This window comes from Sus scrofa, chromosome 11, assembly GCF_000003025.6.
Source record: "Sus scrofa isolate TJ Tabasco breed Duroc chromosome 11, Sscrofa11.1, whole genome shotgun sequence".
Taxonomy (NCBI): Eukaryota; Metazoa; Chordata; class Mammalia; order Artiodactyla; family Suidae; genus Sus; species Sus scrofa.
This window is the reverse complement of record NC_010453.5, coordinates 68,292,783-68,309,877: the sequence shown is the minus strand read 5'-3', so window position 1 is coordinate 68,309,877 and position 17,095 is coordinate 68,292,783. Positions and strand designations below refer to the sequence as shown.

Below are 17,095 nucleotides of genomic sequence, written 5' to 3'. Positions count from 1 at the left end.
TTCTTGGTGTAGAAAATTACTGTTTCTTAAGGCATTACAATCATATGACTGATATTTAAATGAAGAAAACACAGCCTATTTAAATGAAAAAGAAAAGCTAAACATAAAAAGGTTTTGTTAATTTAAACTATCTTAAAAGGTTACTAACAAATACCCTTTTAGACAGAGTCTAGCCTCAGGTTAACCAAGAGATTACACATAATTACACATCTGTAAACATTATTATAAATGTCTTGAGGTAAGAACATCTTTCTTCTCTTTCAGTCTCTCCAGCACCTACCACAAAAACTACTGAGTGCCTACATAACTAACGCCAGGAGAACTCCAGGGGTCTTACTGGGTGACACCCTCTAACGGCCATTTCAGGATAATCCAGAAACGCAAAAGATAAGAGTTAGAAAATCAGTGAATAAGGAGGCGTATGTTAAAAACAACCTCTCAAGTATTTACATCTTTTCATAACAGAGCCAAGAAGAAGTAAATGTTATTTTAAACTCATACCCACACCATGCTAACCTCACTCTTGTTATTCTGGGAGGATCAAGGAAAATGATTCATTAAAACAACCCTAAAGACTTGAATTACATTCACCTTGTTATCACTTTTTGACATTTTCCCCACCAAGTGTCAAAACTAAGAACGATTTCACCTTTAAGTACTTCCTATCGTTAACGGCTGCTCTGGGAGGGATGTGATCTGGGTTCTATCAAGTAAACAGAAGTAAAACAGAACTTTCTTTTCATCTCATTTTAAGAGTATTAATTTATTTTTTAATCTGTCACCATAAATACCTTACAAACACTGAGTTTAGTGGCTTTATTTTCTTATCATGGGGCTGTGTTTTTGGACATGCGCTAACAGAGGTGGAAGAGAATGAGGGCTTGAATCCATCTTTCAATCCTACCGAATTGCTGAAACGATCTGTCTGTGCTGAGAAGGTGCAAGGGCGAGGGGCTGGGTCAACGCCTCAAGCACATTCAGTTGCTTGCTTTCAAAAGCTCTTGTGGCGACCTAACCCAGAGAGGCCCGTGGGGGCCCGGCCCAGGAGCCCCTCCTGAGTTCCAGAAAGAGTCAGAATACATACAGCTCTGCCATAGAGACTGAGTGCCTTGGGTCTGACTGGCGTTTGTGTGCTCTGGGGACAGATGGGGGAAGTGCGTGGTGTGGCTGCAGCTATGAAACACTGACCTTGACCTGCTTTCATGAGAAGAAAGCACGGTTTGCAGAACAAAATTTTAAAGGGTTGTTATTGAAATGAAATGCTCTTATTTTTAAAGATTTTCAAAAACTTTGTTCTCGTGTGGAATAATTACAAACTTCCAGAAAAACGTCAAGAGGAGCACTAAGAACCCAATTACTCTTCATCCGGATTCGCCAATAATTACCTCTCCATAGCTGCTTTCTGTCTAAACACGCACACACACACTCACTCATGCCCATGTACTTTTCCTGAGCCACCTGAGATGAAGCCACATGCATCCTGCCCTTTTACCCCTTAGTACTTGAGTGTGAATTTCCTGAGAACAAGGATATTCTCCTTCCTAACCAGTCAGAATAGATATCAAATCCTGGAAACACAACACTAATACAAAGTTATCATCTAATCTACAATCCCATTCCAACAACTTACTCGGAACTGTCCTTTCACCAAAACCTTTTGCAGTCGAGCCCAGCCCGGGACCACGTGTGGCAGTCGGTCAGCACGGGCTCTACCATCGTCTCCTCTAATCCGGAACCGTCGGTGGCATCAGTATTGCTGAAGAACAGGTTGGGTATCACAGAGAATGTCCCTCAAACTGGGTTTGTCTGCTTTTCCTTTACAATCAAAGTTAGGCATTTTTGTTTTTTATTTATTCGTTTTTAATTTTTTAATTTTTTGCTTTTTTTTCAGGGCCAAACCTGTGGCATTTGGAGGTTCCCAGGCTAGGGGTCCGATAGAAGCTACAGCTACAGGCCTACATCACAGCCACAGCAACGACAGATCCAAGCTGTGTCTGCGACCTACACCACAGCTTACGGCAACGCTGGATCCTTAACCCACTGAGTGAGGCCAGGGATTGAACCCCTGTCCTCATGGATGCTAGCTGGATTCATTTTCTGCTAAGCCACAAAGGGAACTCTCCAAAGTTAGGCATTTTTAAATGTAAACTCAGAAGGACTGATGTGTCTTTTTCAGGGCATGCCCAAAATGCCTCTTTGTTCCATTACTGATAATGTTAATTCTGACCACTTGGGTAAGCAGGAGTCCAATTTCTCTCTGTATAGTTACTGTTTTCATTTTATAATTGATAAGAAACTTGTGAGGAGATACTCTGAGTTTATATAACAGCCTGTTCTTCAGATATTGGAGATCTTCCCCTGGGTTGACTTTTACTCTGAGAGTTGCAAAACTGTGATTTTCCAACACCATCATTCTTTCTTTTCTTTTCTTTTTTTTTTGGCTTTTTAGGGACGCACTTGCAGCATATGGAAGCTCCCAGGCTAGGGGCTGAATCAGAGCTGCGGCTGCCGGCCTACACCACAGCCACAGCAATGCCAGATCCTTAACCCACTGAGCGAGGCTGGGGATCAAACCCACAACCTCATGGATACTAGCTGGGTTTGTTATCGCTGAGCCACAATGAGAACTCTTCCAACACCATCATTCTCTCTATATTTGCTACTTTCCATTCTACAGAAAGGAAGCGCATTCCCTTTCCCTTGTAGGAGTCCAAATTTATGTAAACATTTGTTGATTACTATCAGTATGAATGCATGGTTCTTTTTCTCCCCCAGTGGATTATAGTATGGCTCTGTCCTTACTTATTCTGATGCTCAAATCTGATGTCCAGTGTCCTTGCATCCTATCCCCTCAGATATGGAGCACAAGGTGGTCCTGGGTCACCTTGTCCCCTCCCTGGGCCTGGGCCTCACCACTTCTCTAAATGGTTCCTATGAGAGGGCAGAAGTATGAAGAAATTAGATCTGGGCCGGTGAGCTTAGTGCTACGGGGATGCCACGGACGCTGAGTGCTTCCGGTTGACGAAGCTGAGGTACACATGTGCACTCGCACATTTCCTAACGCGTGAGCCTGTGCTGGCATCTCTAATCCCAATCCGGCCCCACAGGGCTCTTCCTTGTCTTCTGCTGTTCTGTAGTTTGCACTTTTCTTCCTCCACAATAAGAGCATCCTATTTCCTCGTTTGCTCAAATCTACAGTATATACGACATAATTTCGGAATTGCTATGGTCATCCCACCACGAAAAATAAACCCATGAAGAGTTTGAGATATGTTTCCTGTTCTCTTTTGCTGTAGACAGAGGGCATGTTATGCTCACAAGTTACTGAAATTAATCTCCCCCCTTCCTTATGATTATATTTAAGATATGTGGGATAATGTCAGTTTCTCTTTTGTTTTCTGGTTGTCTCCATCATGGATTTGCTTTTTTTTTTTGTCTTTTTGCCATTTATTGGGCCGCTCCCGCGGCATATGGAGGTTCCCAGGCTAGTGGTCGAATCGGAGCTATAGCCACTGGCCTATGCCAGAACCACAGCAACACGGGATCCAAGCCACGTCTGCGACCTACACCACAGCTCATGGCAATGCCGGATCCTTAACCCACTGAGCAAGGCCAGGGATCGAACCCACAACCTCATGGTTCTTAGTCGGATTCATTAACCACTGCGCCACGACGGGAACTCTGGATTTGCTTTTTGAATATGTAAAACATTAACTTGATTCCTAAAGTTAAAACGACACAAACGCACTCAGAGAAGCTCCTCATCCTTCTGCCTCCTTCCTTCCCAGCACTTGCAGGGAAATAGGAAATAGTATAGATTTATACAATCACAATGCATTTCTTTTTTCAATCTATGCTTTCCTCAAACATAAAAGACCCCCAATAGCCAATAAAGGGCCCATGTGTCCATCACTGGTATAGGTGGTGGTTTATCTGATATCAAAATCTCTGGATTTATATGCTTGATTTCTTTCAAATCTTGTTTGCCCAAATTGCTTGATGTGTGAGGCATGGGTTTAGGGTAAGTGCCAGGCATTACTGATTACCTGCTCCTCTGAAACCTCTAGAGGAGGGGACGCTTGTGGTTCAGACCGCCGACCATCCTGATAGTTGACGTTCCGTCGCTGTCGTAAAGGAGGGAAAAGACGATTCCAGTTGATCATTCCTCCCTGAAAAGAGATCAGTGCACAGTGGTCAGACACAGAAGGAGCAGAACCATCACAACGCTCAGAAGAACGTTCTCTTGCATCCAGTCCCAGCTACAGGCTGGGAAACTAAGCGCCAGATGGATCTGCTGGAAGGATCCAGATGGATCTGTGTGCAAGCTGGGAGGATCCCATCGCCCTTCAATCAGCAGGCTAAACTGGCAGCCTGCAGATGCAGAGACACAAAAGAAGGGAATGGGTGCTGCCGAAACTATTTGTGTGGTTTGGCTCTGGAAGGCAGTGCAGGACACGTGCGGACACTTCTAACCTCTGTCCCACTGCGTTCACACCACTGTTGCCCCAACTCGGCTGGAGTCGGAGAGGAAGACGGAGAGGAGGCCAATTCGGGGCGGGCAAGCAGAAAGCCGGAGCTTCCTCCAGCAGCTCAGAGGATGCTCCTCTCCCCTGTCTCTGCCTGCCCCTCGGCTCCTGCTCCTTGGTTTTTGTTTCGTCTTTTAATTTAAGTAAATCCTGAGCACGGTCAGGGGAGAGAGTCTGCAGGTGGAGATAAAACCCAGGCCGAGGGACAGGATTGAGAATCTGAAGGTCAGCCTCACACGCAGGGACAAGAGTTCGGACCTGCCCTCTTCTGCGGCCTTATGGAATAGCATTGATGGGGATGTCACTTCTCACTTTTTCTGTATCATCAGTGAAAAAAGGCCACGGCATGAAGAAAAAAACGTACCCCATGGAATGCCTTTAAAAAAATGAATTTTTAACCTATATGTCAAGTTTTTAAGTTATCCACTTAAACCTGTTTCTAGATGTCTTCTCGTTCTAGAAGATTTAGAGACTGAGAAAACCTACAAAAATTTCTTACTATAAATACCTAAAAATGCTAGATAAAATTTAAAAGGATTTCCTATTCATGGGTGAACGTAAAGGGAAGAAATGGAGGCCCTTGTAAATCAACTATACTTTAATTAAAAAATAAATAAATAAAAGAAAAGCCCCGAGGGTGCCAAAAGCAAGCTCTGGAAAACCAGAAGCATGACGAAGCGAGGCCAGGGCACGAGGAGAGCATACTTGGCTAACCCCGAGCCTCTTAGCTTTTTATCACCCATTTGGTTCAGGAGGTGAGGCTCTGGGTCTGAAAGAGGCAGTGACTTTTAAGCTCATTTCCTACGTAAAGGCATAACCCCAAATGGCAGCACCCCCAGTGAGACAGGATGAGAAAAAACCACCCAAACAGCAGGTCTTCCTGAGGGAGACGGCAGGATTCTCAGTCTGCCCGAGGATGGAGAGCTGCAGGCAAGTCTGGGGTTCAACTTATGCTCCACACTTGCTCTGAGAACCAGTCGAAAAGTGCATAAAATTGGTTCTGGGATGGAAATGGATACACCTCAGGAGTCAAGCAGAAGTAAATCTGAAGTTACGCTGCAAAGACACTCTCTCATCCGGGGATTACCTGGGGTATACGGGTACTGCTCCAGTGGGAGATGACTCAGAACCCAAACTACAAAGTCCAGGAGGAAAAAACCCATCACAAAGCAAGAGTCGGTGTGTACAGTAAACAGGAGGATTAGATCCCCAAGAACTTAAATTTACAACATTCTAAAAACTATAAAAGTTTTAAGATGACTGAGATATAGAAGGAGTAAAAAAAAAAAAAAAAAAAAAAAAAGGATACTATTAAAAAGAAGATTTAAAAAAATAAGGGAAACTTAAAATAGAAACATTATACAAAACTGTTCTGGAGAAATACTGGCAGAAATAAATTCAAATATATTAGGGATCACACAAAATATACACTGGCAAACACACTGGCTAAAAGGCTGAGATTGTCAATTTTGAAATCTCTCCCATCCCTCCCACACAACAACAAACCCAAAATATAAAGATGTATAAAGATGTATAGAAATAGAAAAGGAAAAATCAAAGGAAAATGATGCTGCTACATTTATGTCAAATAAATAGAGGCATCATTAGGGATAACACCACTAGGATACATTGATATTTTTTACATATAACAAGAGGGTCTCAAAAAACAGAAAGCAAAAATTAATAAAATTACAAGGGAGGTGGAAACATTCAGAAACATACTTAACTTTTAGCATGTATTGCTAGAGTAATCAGAAAGGAATTAATAATGATACAGAATATAAATAACAAGATCGTCTAAACGGACATTTATAGCTTACACTCAATTTTTGGAAAGTATTATTTTCAATTATAAGTGAAATATTTTTTTAAAAAAGTAAAGAGCATTACGTCCCATATAAAATGTCCAAAAATACCAAAACATAAATGTCACACATAAGATATTCTCTGACTACAATGGAATTAAATTAGAAATAAATATCAAAATTATAATTCAAGTAAAACAAACAAAAATTCACACATTTGGAGATCAAAAATGAAAAAATCTCAATGGAAATTAGAAGATACCCAAAAGTAAATAAAATTGAGACTATTGCCAATCAAAGCTTGTGGGATGTAATTAGTTGATATAATTTTAAAATACTGAACTTAAAGAAAATGAAGATTGAAAATCAAACAGTTAAATCCAATTTAAGAAGTTAGAAAAAGTAACAATAGTCTGAAGGAACTGGCAAGAATGAAGTGGAAAGTTGAGAGCAAATGCTAATAAAGTGGAAAACAGAGACACAACAGAAAGAATCAGTTAAAAACCCAATTTTGGTTGTTGAAAAAGTCAAATGAAAGGAATAAACCTGGCAAGCTTAGTGAAAGGACAAAGAAAGAAGCATAAATTATATTAGAAATAATACAAGGAGTATAATAATAGATATTAAAAAAATAAGAATACTTTATTCATACCAATAACTTTGATGAAACAGACAATTTTCTAGAAAAATATACCTTGCTAAAACTCAAGAAGAAATAGAAATTGGCCATCAGTTTCGAAAACGGTTCAAGAGGGTTGACTAAAGCTGGACATGTGAATGCCTTAGCAAATTCCAGTCCTGGACAACAGAATTGCAAGCACATGTTTACCAAGGGCAGGGACCAGAATGTTCTGAACAGTGTTACTTTGTAATTGTCAAAGACTGGAAGATACCCAAATGCCCATTAAGTAGGATGGGTACATTATGGTAGAGTTACACAATCTAAAACTATACAGCAGTTCAAATGAACAAACTACGAAATATGCAACAGTATGGCCAAATCTCTCAAATGTAATGTTGAATAAAATAAACATAAAAAGTACATTTGTATGAATACTTTTATATAACGCTAACTTTTCTCTATGTTATACTTCAAACAGAAAGTTACAAAAAGAAATAGAAAACCAGACTAGACCATTATCCATTAACATAACACAGGTAATACTTAAAAATCCTTCCACCAAAGATCTACAGGTGAAACCTAAGAAAAATTTAAGGACCTGCTATCTTATACAAATTATTCTTGAGAAAAGAAAAGAAGAGCTCCCCACCTAATTTTTTGAGACTATATAACACTGTTTCCAAAGTCAGAGAAGGAAAATGATATTATGAGAAAGAAAAATTACAAAACCTGTTTTTCATTTATGGACAGATGTAATTGTCCTAAATAGAATGTAACAAGCAGTCCAACACTGTTCAAAGAAATCATCTTATCTGGTTTGATAGACTATATTAGGATTTATCTCAGGAATCTAAGAAAATATAGCAATGTAATACACTAATTAACAGATTAAGAGAGAAAAGCCAGATGCTCACTCAACAGATATGAAAGTAATTTGATAAAATTGGATGGAGAGACAAGAATACCTATTTACCACCTCATACATCAACACAAGTCACAGCATAATGAGGACAAAACCAACCAGTCATGGAGAAAATGCGGCAGGATGGGAAGGGAGAAATAAGACTGTCATCACACACGATGACCGTCTACCTGGAAAATGACAACTAAAAAGAGTATAAGATAAAAAAAAAAAATCAGGAACATTCCTTGCCTGTGATCCCTGAGAAAATTTAAGTGCAAAAAACTACTATTTACAAACAGAAATAAAAACCTTTAGGTATACAGGAATTAAATATAACAAAAGATCTGGAAGACCTCAATGAAAAATGGTAAACTTGATTTTTTTTTTCTTTTTTATAATGATTTTTATTTTTTCATTATAGCTGGCGTACAGTGTCTTCTACTGCACAGCAAGGCGACCCAGGCACACATACATGTATACATTTTTTTTTTTCTCACATTCTCATGCTCCATCACAAGTGACCAGACATAGTTCCCAGTGCTACACAGCAGGATCCCATTGCTTATCCATTCCAAAGGCAACAGTTTGCATCTATTAACCCCAAAGACGGAAGGATATCAGAAGACCTAAATAAGTGGAAAGATGGCACATCTCTGCCTGGGAAGATTCAAGACTGTCACTTTTCTACACTCTGCTAATTCCAGGCTGTAACGGTGAGCACTGGGTGACTCTCAACTTCCACGTTCCCTTCACTTTAAAAACAGGATTTCTTTCGGTGACTCGCAGTTACTGCAGTTCTCAGCTTCCCCCAGGGGGCTCAGCTCTGCCAATGGTCTGCAAGCAGAAAGGGCACCTGGCACCTACAGAAGAGCTCCTGGAGGGAGGGACACATCCTTCCTGGTCGCTTCCTCCTCCTCCCTGGAGCCCAGGCTGCCATCCTGGCCCTGCGCTGAGGACCCAGGACTGGGCAGCAGCCGGAGGAAAGGAGAGCCTGGGGTGGGGCAACTTTCTGCGGCTGCCCCACCAGCCAAGGGCTGTCAACGTCTGATTTCTTTAACATGAGACAAACTTCTACCGTGTTTAGGGGTCTGTTATTTTGTGCTTTCTGTCATAGGGAGCTAAACCCAAATACCACATACTCAAAATTCATGTGTGTGCGTGTGTGTTTTGGAAAACTGAGACAATCTGAAGTTAAGGGTCAAAACTAACCTGAATATTTTCAAGATGTATAAGGGAGGATTTTTCTCTACCATTTATGAGGACTTATAGTTAGACCTCAACTAAAGCAGAATGGTTTTAGCAAATGATAGGCAAACACTGCAAGAGAAGAGGAGAGACAGATGAGAAATCAAAAGTGGGTCACTTGGCTGTACAGCAGAAATTGACGGAACACTGTAAATCGACGACAATAGAAAAAAAAAATCCTAAAAAAAAAAAAAAAAAAAGGAAACCTGGGGGAGTTCCTACTGTGGTGCAACAGGATCAGGGGGCATCTTTGCAGGCCAGGATGCGAGTTCGATTCCTGGCCAGGCACAGTGGTGTGTGCTGCAGCTGTGGCTTGGATCTGATCCCTGGCCTGGGGTGGCCAAAAATGAAAAAAAAAAAAAAAAAAGGAAACAAAAAGGAAACTTGGGTACTCAGGATACGATGGAAGAGGCATTGAAAATCAGCAGGAGGGAGTTGCCGTCGTGGCGCAGTGGTTAACGAATCCGAATCCGACTAGGAACCATGAGGTTGCGGGTTCGATCCCTGCCCTTGCTCAGTGGGTTAAGGATCCGGCGTTGCCGTGACTGTGGTGTGGGTTGCAGACGCGACTTGGATCCCGCATTGCTGTGGCTTTGGCGTAGGCCGGTGGCTACAGCTCCGATTGGACCCCTAGCCTGGGAACCTCCATATGCCACGGGAGTGGCCCAAGAAATGGCAAAAAGACAAAAAAAAAAAAAAAAAAAAAAAAAAAGAAAATCAGCAGGAGGAAAAACGACCATTTAGTAACCAGAATAAGTTTATTTAGAAACAAACCCCATAGATTAGAGATTTAAATCTGGAAAGCTAAACTGTGAAAATTTTAGAAGAAATAAGAGAATATCCTCTGTGGTGTTGGGCTAGGAAAGGATTTCTTTTTTTTTTAATTCCTTTTTTTGGCTGCCCTGCAGCATACGGAGTTCCCGGGCTAGGGATCAGATCCAAGCCGCAGTTGTGACCTACACTGAAGCTTGGGCAATGTGAGATCCTTAACCCACTGCGCCGGGCTGGGGATGGAACCTGCATCGTGGCGCTCCAGAGACACTGCTGATCCTTGTTGTGTCACATTGGGAACTCCTAGGAAAGGACTTCTACACAAAAATATAAATCATAAAAAAGGACTGCTAACAATTACTGCAAATAAGAACTTTCGATTGGTTTAAAAAAAGAGAGTTAGAAGACAAAGTACAGATTAAGAGAAAACGTGTGTGGAGTTCCCACCGCGGTTCAGCAGAAACCAACCTGACTAGTATCCGCAAGAACGCAGGTTTGATCCCTGGCCTCGCTCGGTGGGTTAAGGATGCAGCGTTGCAGTGAGCTGTGATGTAGGTTGCAGATGCAGCTCAGATCCTGCATTGCTGTGGCTGTGGCTTAGGCTGGCAGCTGCAGCTCTGATTTGACCCCTAGCCTGGGAACTTCCATTTGTTGCACCTGCTGCCCTAAAAAAAAAGAGAGAGACAGAGACAGAAAGAGAGAGAAAATGCTTGTAACATAAAACTGACGAAACAATATCCAAAATATAAATATATATATAAAGAATCAATGATGAAAAAAACAACACACGAGAAAAGTTGATAATGTATATGAATACCAATTTCCAGAAGAGGAAACCCTGAGTCAATAAATATCAGACAAGATGAAGTTCAACCTCACTAACATTAGGAAATGCAAATCAAGACAGCAGTCAGTCATTTCATACCTGTAAGACTAACAAAAATAAAACGTCTAACAATACCAAGGATGGGGATGATGTGGAAGAAATGCAAAGCATACACTGCCGGTAAGAGTTCAAATTGGCAAAAGCATCTTAGAGAGCAATGTATCAAGATCAGGTAAAATCGAGGATGTTCTATGACCCAGCAATTTCAGCTGCAGGGAGCTGTGAGTGCCCAAAGCGCATTTATGAGGCTCTTCTGTGAAGCACTGATTAGAACATTAAGGAAGAGAATGTAAGAAAGCCAACTGTCCTCAAGTAGGGAAATAAATTCATAAGTGGTTCTATTATATAAAAGACTATTACATGTAGAGTGAGAATAAATGAACTAGATATAATGGATAAATCTCAAAAACACAATGGTGAATGAACAAAGACAATTGTGTAAGAATATGTGTACACAATACCATTTACATAAATTTTAAAAATATTTAGAACTGTATGTACAATTTAAACTATTTTAAGGACATTTACATACCAGTGGTGATTGCTGCCCCCGAGGGGCTATGTGGCAATGTCTGGGGCCTTTTTGGTTGTCCCGGGGGGGAGGTAGGAGGATGGGGAGAGCATGGTGGTGCTGTTGGCATTTGGTGAGTAGAGTCCGGGGTCCTAAAATGCACAGGACAAACCCCACGACCAAGGCTGGACCAAAACGTCCATGCTGTCCAGGCTGAGACAGCCGTGGCGTGCTCACAGTGGTGAGGATACAAACCCGCAAGGCAGTGGACCCCTTCCAAAGGCATCAGACACGGCCTGCCTGCTCCAGGATGGTGGCAAGAGGAGTGAACCCTTTGGTTCAATCTGTAACATGTTATTCTTCAAAGGGAGTGAGAGTGAAAGAGTAGGCACAACACAACAAAAGCCTGAGCTGTGATAGTAAAAAAGTGCTTAAAAAGCAGAAAGTTACGGGAGCTCTAGGTTCGGGGCTGTTTTGACAGAACCCTTTGCGAGCCTCTGCAAACAGGAAACACTTCCTTCACTTTGTCTTCTTCAAAAGCAATAACCACATATTTAAAAGAGGAAAAAGGAAACGGCTTGCATTTTGAACAGCCACTGTAGGAAAGACATGTTATTAGCTAGTAAGGAGATTGTCAAATAAAGTAAAATTTCTTGTGAAAATAAAACAACTACTTTCCCCACTGAGAGCAGTAATCATTTTTTGGGTGTTTTATCAAACGGAAGTAATGTAGATCGGCACGCAGACGTAGATCTCAAGGCTTTGGCAGGTTCTGGAACAGAAGATCTGTTCAGGAAGCGTCCGTTCTGTGAAGAGCTCCCCGGGGGCCTCGGGGCCCTGGCAGCTCCCACGGGGGAGAAGGGCAAGGCGCGCGGTCTGGTGCGTGCTCCCGTGGAGCTCCCCATCTTCTCGGGCAGACATCCAGCGAGAGAAAAACCGGAACTAGGCGGGGTGGCATGTGACCAAGAAAGAAATGTTCAGAATGGGCACTGACCATCCGCAGCCAGAGCTGGAGGGGAACCTTCAAAAAGGACGGGGGCCTGGCTGAGCTGTATTTACTTTTGGCCACGCCCATGGCATGCAGAAGTTCCTGGACCAGAACTTGAACTTGCGCCACAGCAGTGACCACGCTGGGTCCTCAACCTGCAGAGCCACCAGGGAACTCCTTGGCTGCATTTTAAAGGATGGGGGTGATTTCAACAGTGGAGAGGAGAACCAGGCCTTTCTGTCAGCCTGTCTGAAGACCGGCGACTGAGAATGGGTCCATTCCTCCTTCTTGGGCGGAAGCAGTGCTAGGGAGTAGTGACAGTGGAACAGAAAGCTGAGGACCTGAGTGCTGAGAGCAGGCTCCAGAGCCAGAATACTGGGTTCAAATCCCAGCTCTGCCGCTTCTCATGTCACCTTAGGCCCCAGGGTTTTTTTTTAAACTTCTCGGAATCTCAGTTTTCTCATCTGTGATATGGGAATAATAATGACACTATTTCACAAGGATATGAGAAATAAATGAGTTAATACTGTATAGCATTTAAAACAGAGCTTGAAAATATCTAAAAGCTTATTACATATATAACCTATTCTTACTATCTAATATCTGCATCACATCGCACAGTCTTATTCCTTGTCTTCCCAGCTCGACCACAGGACCCTGGTGGGCTGTGCTGGGGGGAGATGTGCATAGAACCCCCCCCAGGTGGCCGGCAATGCGCTCTGCCCCAGGCAGCCTGAGCTGACTCCCCACCAGGGAGGGGTTCCACCGAAGAGTGAAACGGAGAACAATCACAGAGTGGGCGTGATGAACGGGACGGTTGAGAACAATTACGTTTCTTCCCCAAAGCATCTTTATCTTATTTTGAAAAGGTTGCTCACTGGGAAAAAAACTGCATCCTTTCTTCGCAGTCTTCAGTGACCTGTGTGCTATCAAGTGGGCCACCTCCACTGCACTGCCTGCCTGCCTGTGGACCGAGTCGGGAAGGTTCCAGGGGAGGGGGTGGGTTCATCAGGAAACAGTGATGTGACCGCTAATGATTCTTGCCTTAGGCATGGAGGAGGCAAGGTGGCACCTCTACAGGAATTACTAATCCTGAGACAGACTATGGCAGATACAGGAAGACAGATTTATGTGACACACGGGACAGCCAGAGCTGCTGGCAATTAGCCTGGCAGCTCTAGGCTCTTCCTAGCTGCCCTGGGGGCTGCGGGGATGGACATCTCAGCCCATCTGTAACCATGACACGGTGCTGGGGAGTTCTGCCAGACCCTCGGGGACCACCTGCACATTTAATGTGTGGGGATGGGCTAGCATGGAGTTCGGAGGCAGAAAAGACCAGAGTGTTTCAGCTCATCAGTTAAGCTAAAATTAGTGGAACTACTGAGTGTCCACTCAAGTACCCAGCAGTACCCAAGGCCACAAGCTAGAAAGAGAACTAAGACAACATCCGGCCTTCTAGAAGCTCCCTGTCAGGTATCTGACCTTCTAGAAGCTCCCAGTCAGGTATCTGACCATCTTTGCTTTGTCACCAGGTTACCACTAACACCCCCTGCCTGACCAGTGGCGCCTCCTCTGGTCTCAGCCCAACCCCTGGCTGCTCCCTCCACCCCCCCGTGATGCCCCTCCCTGGCTTCCGTGGCATCACACCTTCCTGGTCTCCGAGCCTTCTGGTCACACCCTCAGAGCTGCCCTCGCCAGCCCGTATCCTTTACAGGTTGCTGTCCCTCAAGGTTCTGATAGGCGTATTCCTCTTCTCCTTCCACGTCTGTCCCCAGGGCTTCGGTTACCACCCACATGGTGGAGGACCCCCCCCCCCCAAGACTGGGTGCTGTGCCTCAGAGCCACAGAACTGGCTCTCCCCACTACTTCCCCTGAGATGCTACAGCGCCATCTGAAAGGGAACAGGTCCCAGACAAAACTCATCTTCAACCCCACATCTCTTCCTGTGTCCCCAGCCTCAGCAAATGACATCAACGTCCCCACTGCACAAGCCGGCTCCGCAGGCTCAGCTGACTGTAACTCTCAAGTACCTCTGGGGTCCATCCAATTCTCGCCACCCTGACTCTCCCTGTCCTGTGTAAACCACCATCATTTGGGGGCTGGGGGGAGGGTGTTCAGAGTGATTTCTCTGAGTTAGAAGTCTCACCATGTCACCTCTCTGTTTAAAAACCCTTCAGTGGTTCCCTGCTGCCTTTTTATTAATCTTAAATTCTTTCTTCATCAATAGCAATCACAAACGCGCTACTTGCTAACGTACTTTTATATGAAAAAAATCAGTGTTCTCCAAAACAGAAAAATACTTAATGAGAAGAATATCACTAGTTTCTATTTTTGTAAATCTCTTTAATGTCTGACTTAATGGAAGATGGCTGGGCTCCTATCTCCTTTTGCACTCAATTCTGTTACATGCTACTCTGGCTTCTGCAGTAAATTAAAAAAGAAAAAAATCCAGCCAATGTAGATATACAGTCAGGGGAAAAAAGCAGAGCACATGAAAAGCCTTTTCGGATCTCTGCAGATACTCTTCTTTGACCCTCCTCGGGCCCCGCTGGTGTTAGGACAGACTTCAGGCTTCTTCCTAGGGCCGCCCGGCCGCCCGTCTGCGCTGCACTGGTCCCTCCCCAACTCCAGACTCTCGTTCTGGACTCCTGGCAGAGCCCTGTCTACGCCGTCTGGGGTACGTGCCCTCATATCTCACTGTTCCTTTCCAGGGAGGGGACATGGCACACTGCACTTCGGTGATGGGTTCCCTGGCAGGAACCTCACGGCAGGGGACGAGCTCCCTGAGGCCCTCGGCCATCTGTCTTGTCCCCGTCGCCGCAGCCTCGCGGGCACCTGCGCGTGTAAGTCCTGAAGAAGTGCTGGCTGAGTGAACACACCAGTGGACGTGTCCCCGAGGGAAGTTCTGTGGGACTGTCTTGAGCAAAGAGCTCCCGGTGAGCTGTCACATGGGGCGCAAGTGTGGGACGGACCGGGGCGAGGGGCTGCAGCAAGCGGCCCGAGAGCAGACACACGCTGATGGATCTTGAAGGCAGGCCGGGCTGCCCTCTCCCTCGGACACAGGAACCAGCAGTTTCAGAGGCAACCCCCTCCCCCCTGCCCCCGGGAGACCCGGTGGTGGCGGTGACACTGCACAGGGGACCCTGGGAGAGAAGGGCATCTTAACGCACAGCACTGCTGCCAGGGTCTCTGGAAGCCGCAGCTCGCAGTGTAGGCATGAACACGCTTTGCTGCAGGGCTTATCTTCTACATGCCATGCAGGGCCCTGCGGCCAGGTAGACGGGGCTGTGACTCACAGAGAAGTGACTAATTTCCTAGGGCCTGAAAGAGCTTGGCTGGGTTGACAAAGCAACGGCACATTAACAACTAAGCCAGAAGCGCCGAGGCTGCAGCATGTGACTGAGGGCTGGGGAGGCGGCTGACTAGACGGAGGCCCGACAGTGAGCGCTGCTAACGCGGGGCACAGCAACCACGCCAGAGGCTGCTGCCGTCAGCAACAGCTTCGTGGAAAACAAAGAAAAAGAACCGCCCCCCCACCAACACACACACACACACACAGACTAGCAACCCGTCCATCATGGGGACGAAGGACAGAGGGACAGTCTCGAGGCTCGGGAGAAAGCCCATCAGGCATCCGGAAACAGCTCCTCAGTGCTGCCTCGGGAACACGCGGCAGCTGCCACCTCCTCACGCTTGCGTGGCCGCCACAAGCGGTCCCTCCAGCATCCCTCTGGGCTGCGGGTGTTGGGAGAAAACCATCAACTAGAGGGAAACGAGCCAAGTCCCGGGCTAGTTCTGCGGTTTCGCGTTTTCCTCCCACTGACTAGTTCTGGGGGCTCAGACACCTGGGCATCCGACAGAGCGGTTTTGCCAGGAGTAAGATGGGTGCGGTTTCCCGGCGCGGCTGCCCTCTGCCCGGCGCCTCCTCCTCCTGGCTCTGGTCCTCAGGTCGGCTGGAGCTCGGGGCCCTCGGCCTCTAGGGCCCACCCCTTCTTGGTTGGGAGGTGCCGGCCAAGGCACTGAAGGGGGGCCCGGAGAGCCTGCGGTCAGGAAGCGGCGCGGCCCCCAGACGGTGTCCTGAGGCCGGATTCTGCGGGAAGCAGGCTCGCGCTTCCCAGAGGCTGGCCGCGCCCCCTCCTCCGACGGGGACCTTTCTCCCCACCTTTTGGGGGGAGGCTCGGTTTTGCGCGTGTGGGGGACGGGAGGGCTCGTCTCTTGTGAGGAGGGAGGGGTGGCGTGCGGTGCGGTGAGGACGGCGAGGAGGGCGGCTGAGACACAGCTTCCTTGAAAATACGAAGGAAGGAGCGCCTCGGGGCGCGCGGATAACTGCTTCCTGTGTGACTTCTTTGGCTTCCTCCCTTCTCTGTCAATTTTTTTTCCTCCTCAACTTTAGCCCTACATAAAAATGATTAAATAAAAGCCCAAACTAAAACTAGGTGTGGTACTTGTTAGCAGTAGGTGTTTGGGTAGAAGAGGTGAGGCTGGTTATTAAAAGTGAGACTGGGAGGCTACTCACGACGCCCCCTCTCTTTCTCGTCTCTCCCCAGAGAGGTCACCCACCTCACCCTGCAGTGATCTCCTCTCGTTCCCTCACTCGTCCTTCAGCCAACGCCGGGCCCGACGCCTGAGGGCCTGCTGACTCTCTGGGACTCACGCTTTGCTTTGTACATCAAATCTGGCCAATCCTTAAGTAGCACCGATCTCTCCTCTGAAGGAGGGAGCCTGGCACTGTTTCAGTCTTCATGGCCCCTCCTGGGACTATGCCAGCAGCCTCTGGATGGCATCACTGCTGTGAACGCAGGCATATCTCGATTTGCTGGGCTTTGCGGGTGCTGCA

The 17,095-nt window shown here is 45.7% G+C and overlaps 1 protein-coding gene across 3 annotated transcripts in view; it reads right to left on the bottom strand.

Moving 5' to 3' along the window:
- UBAC2 (UBA domain containing 2) overlaps nucleotides 1–17,095 on the bottom strand; it is a 174,937-nt gene that overhangs the window by 9,894 nt on the left and 147,948 nt on the right. For all 3 annotated transcript variants that reach the window (XR_002336734.1, XM_021065851.1, XM_021065852.1), the window contains one exon: nucleotides 4,047–4,169. Coding sequence is in view for 2 of the 3 variants with exons in the window: in XM_021065851.1 (XP_020921510.1) it covers nucleotides 4,047–4,169 (123 nt within the window). In the remaining variant the exon portion in view is untranslated. The remainder of the gene's footprint in view (nucleotides 1–4,046; nucleotides 4,170–17,095) is intronic.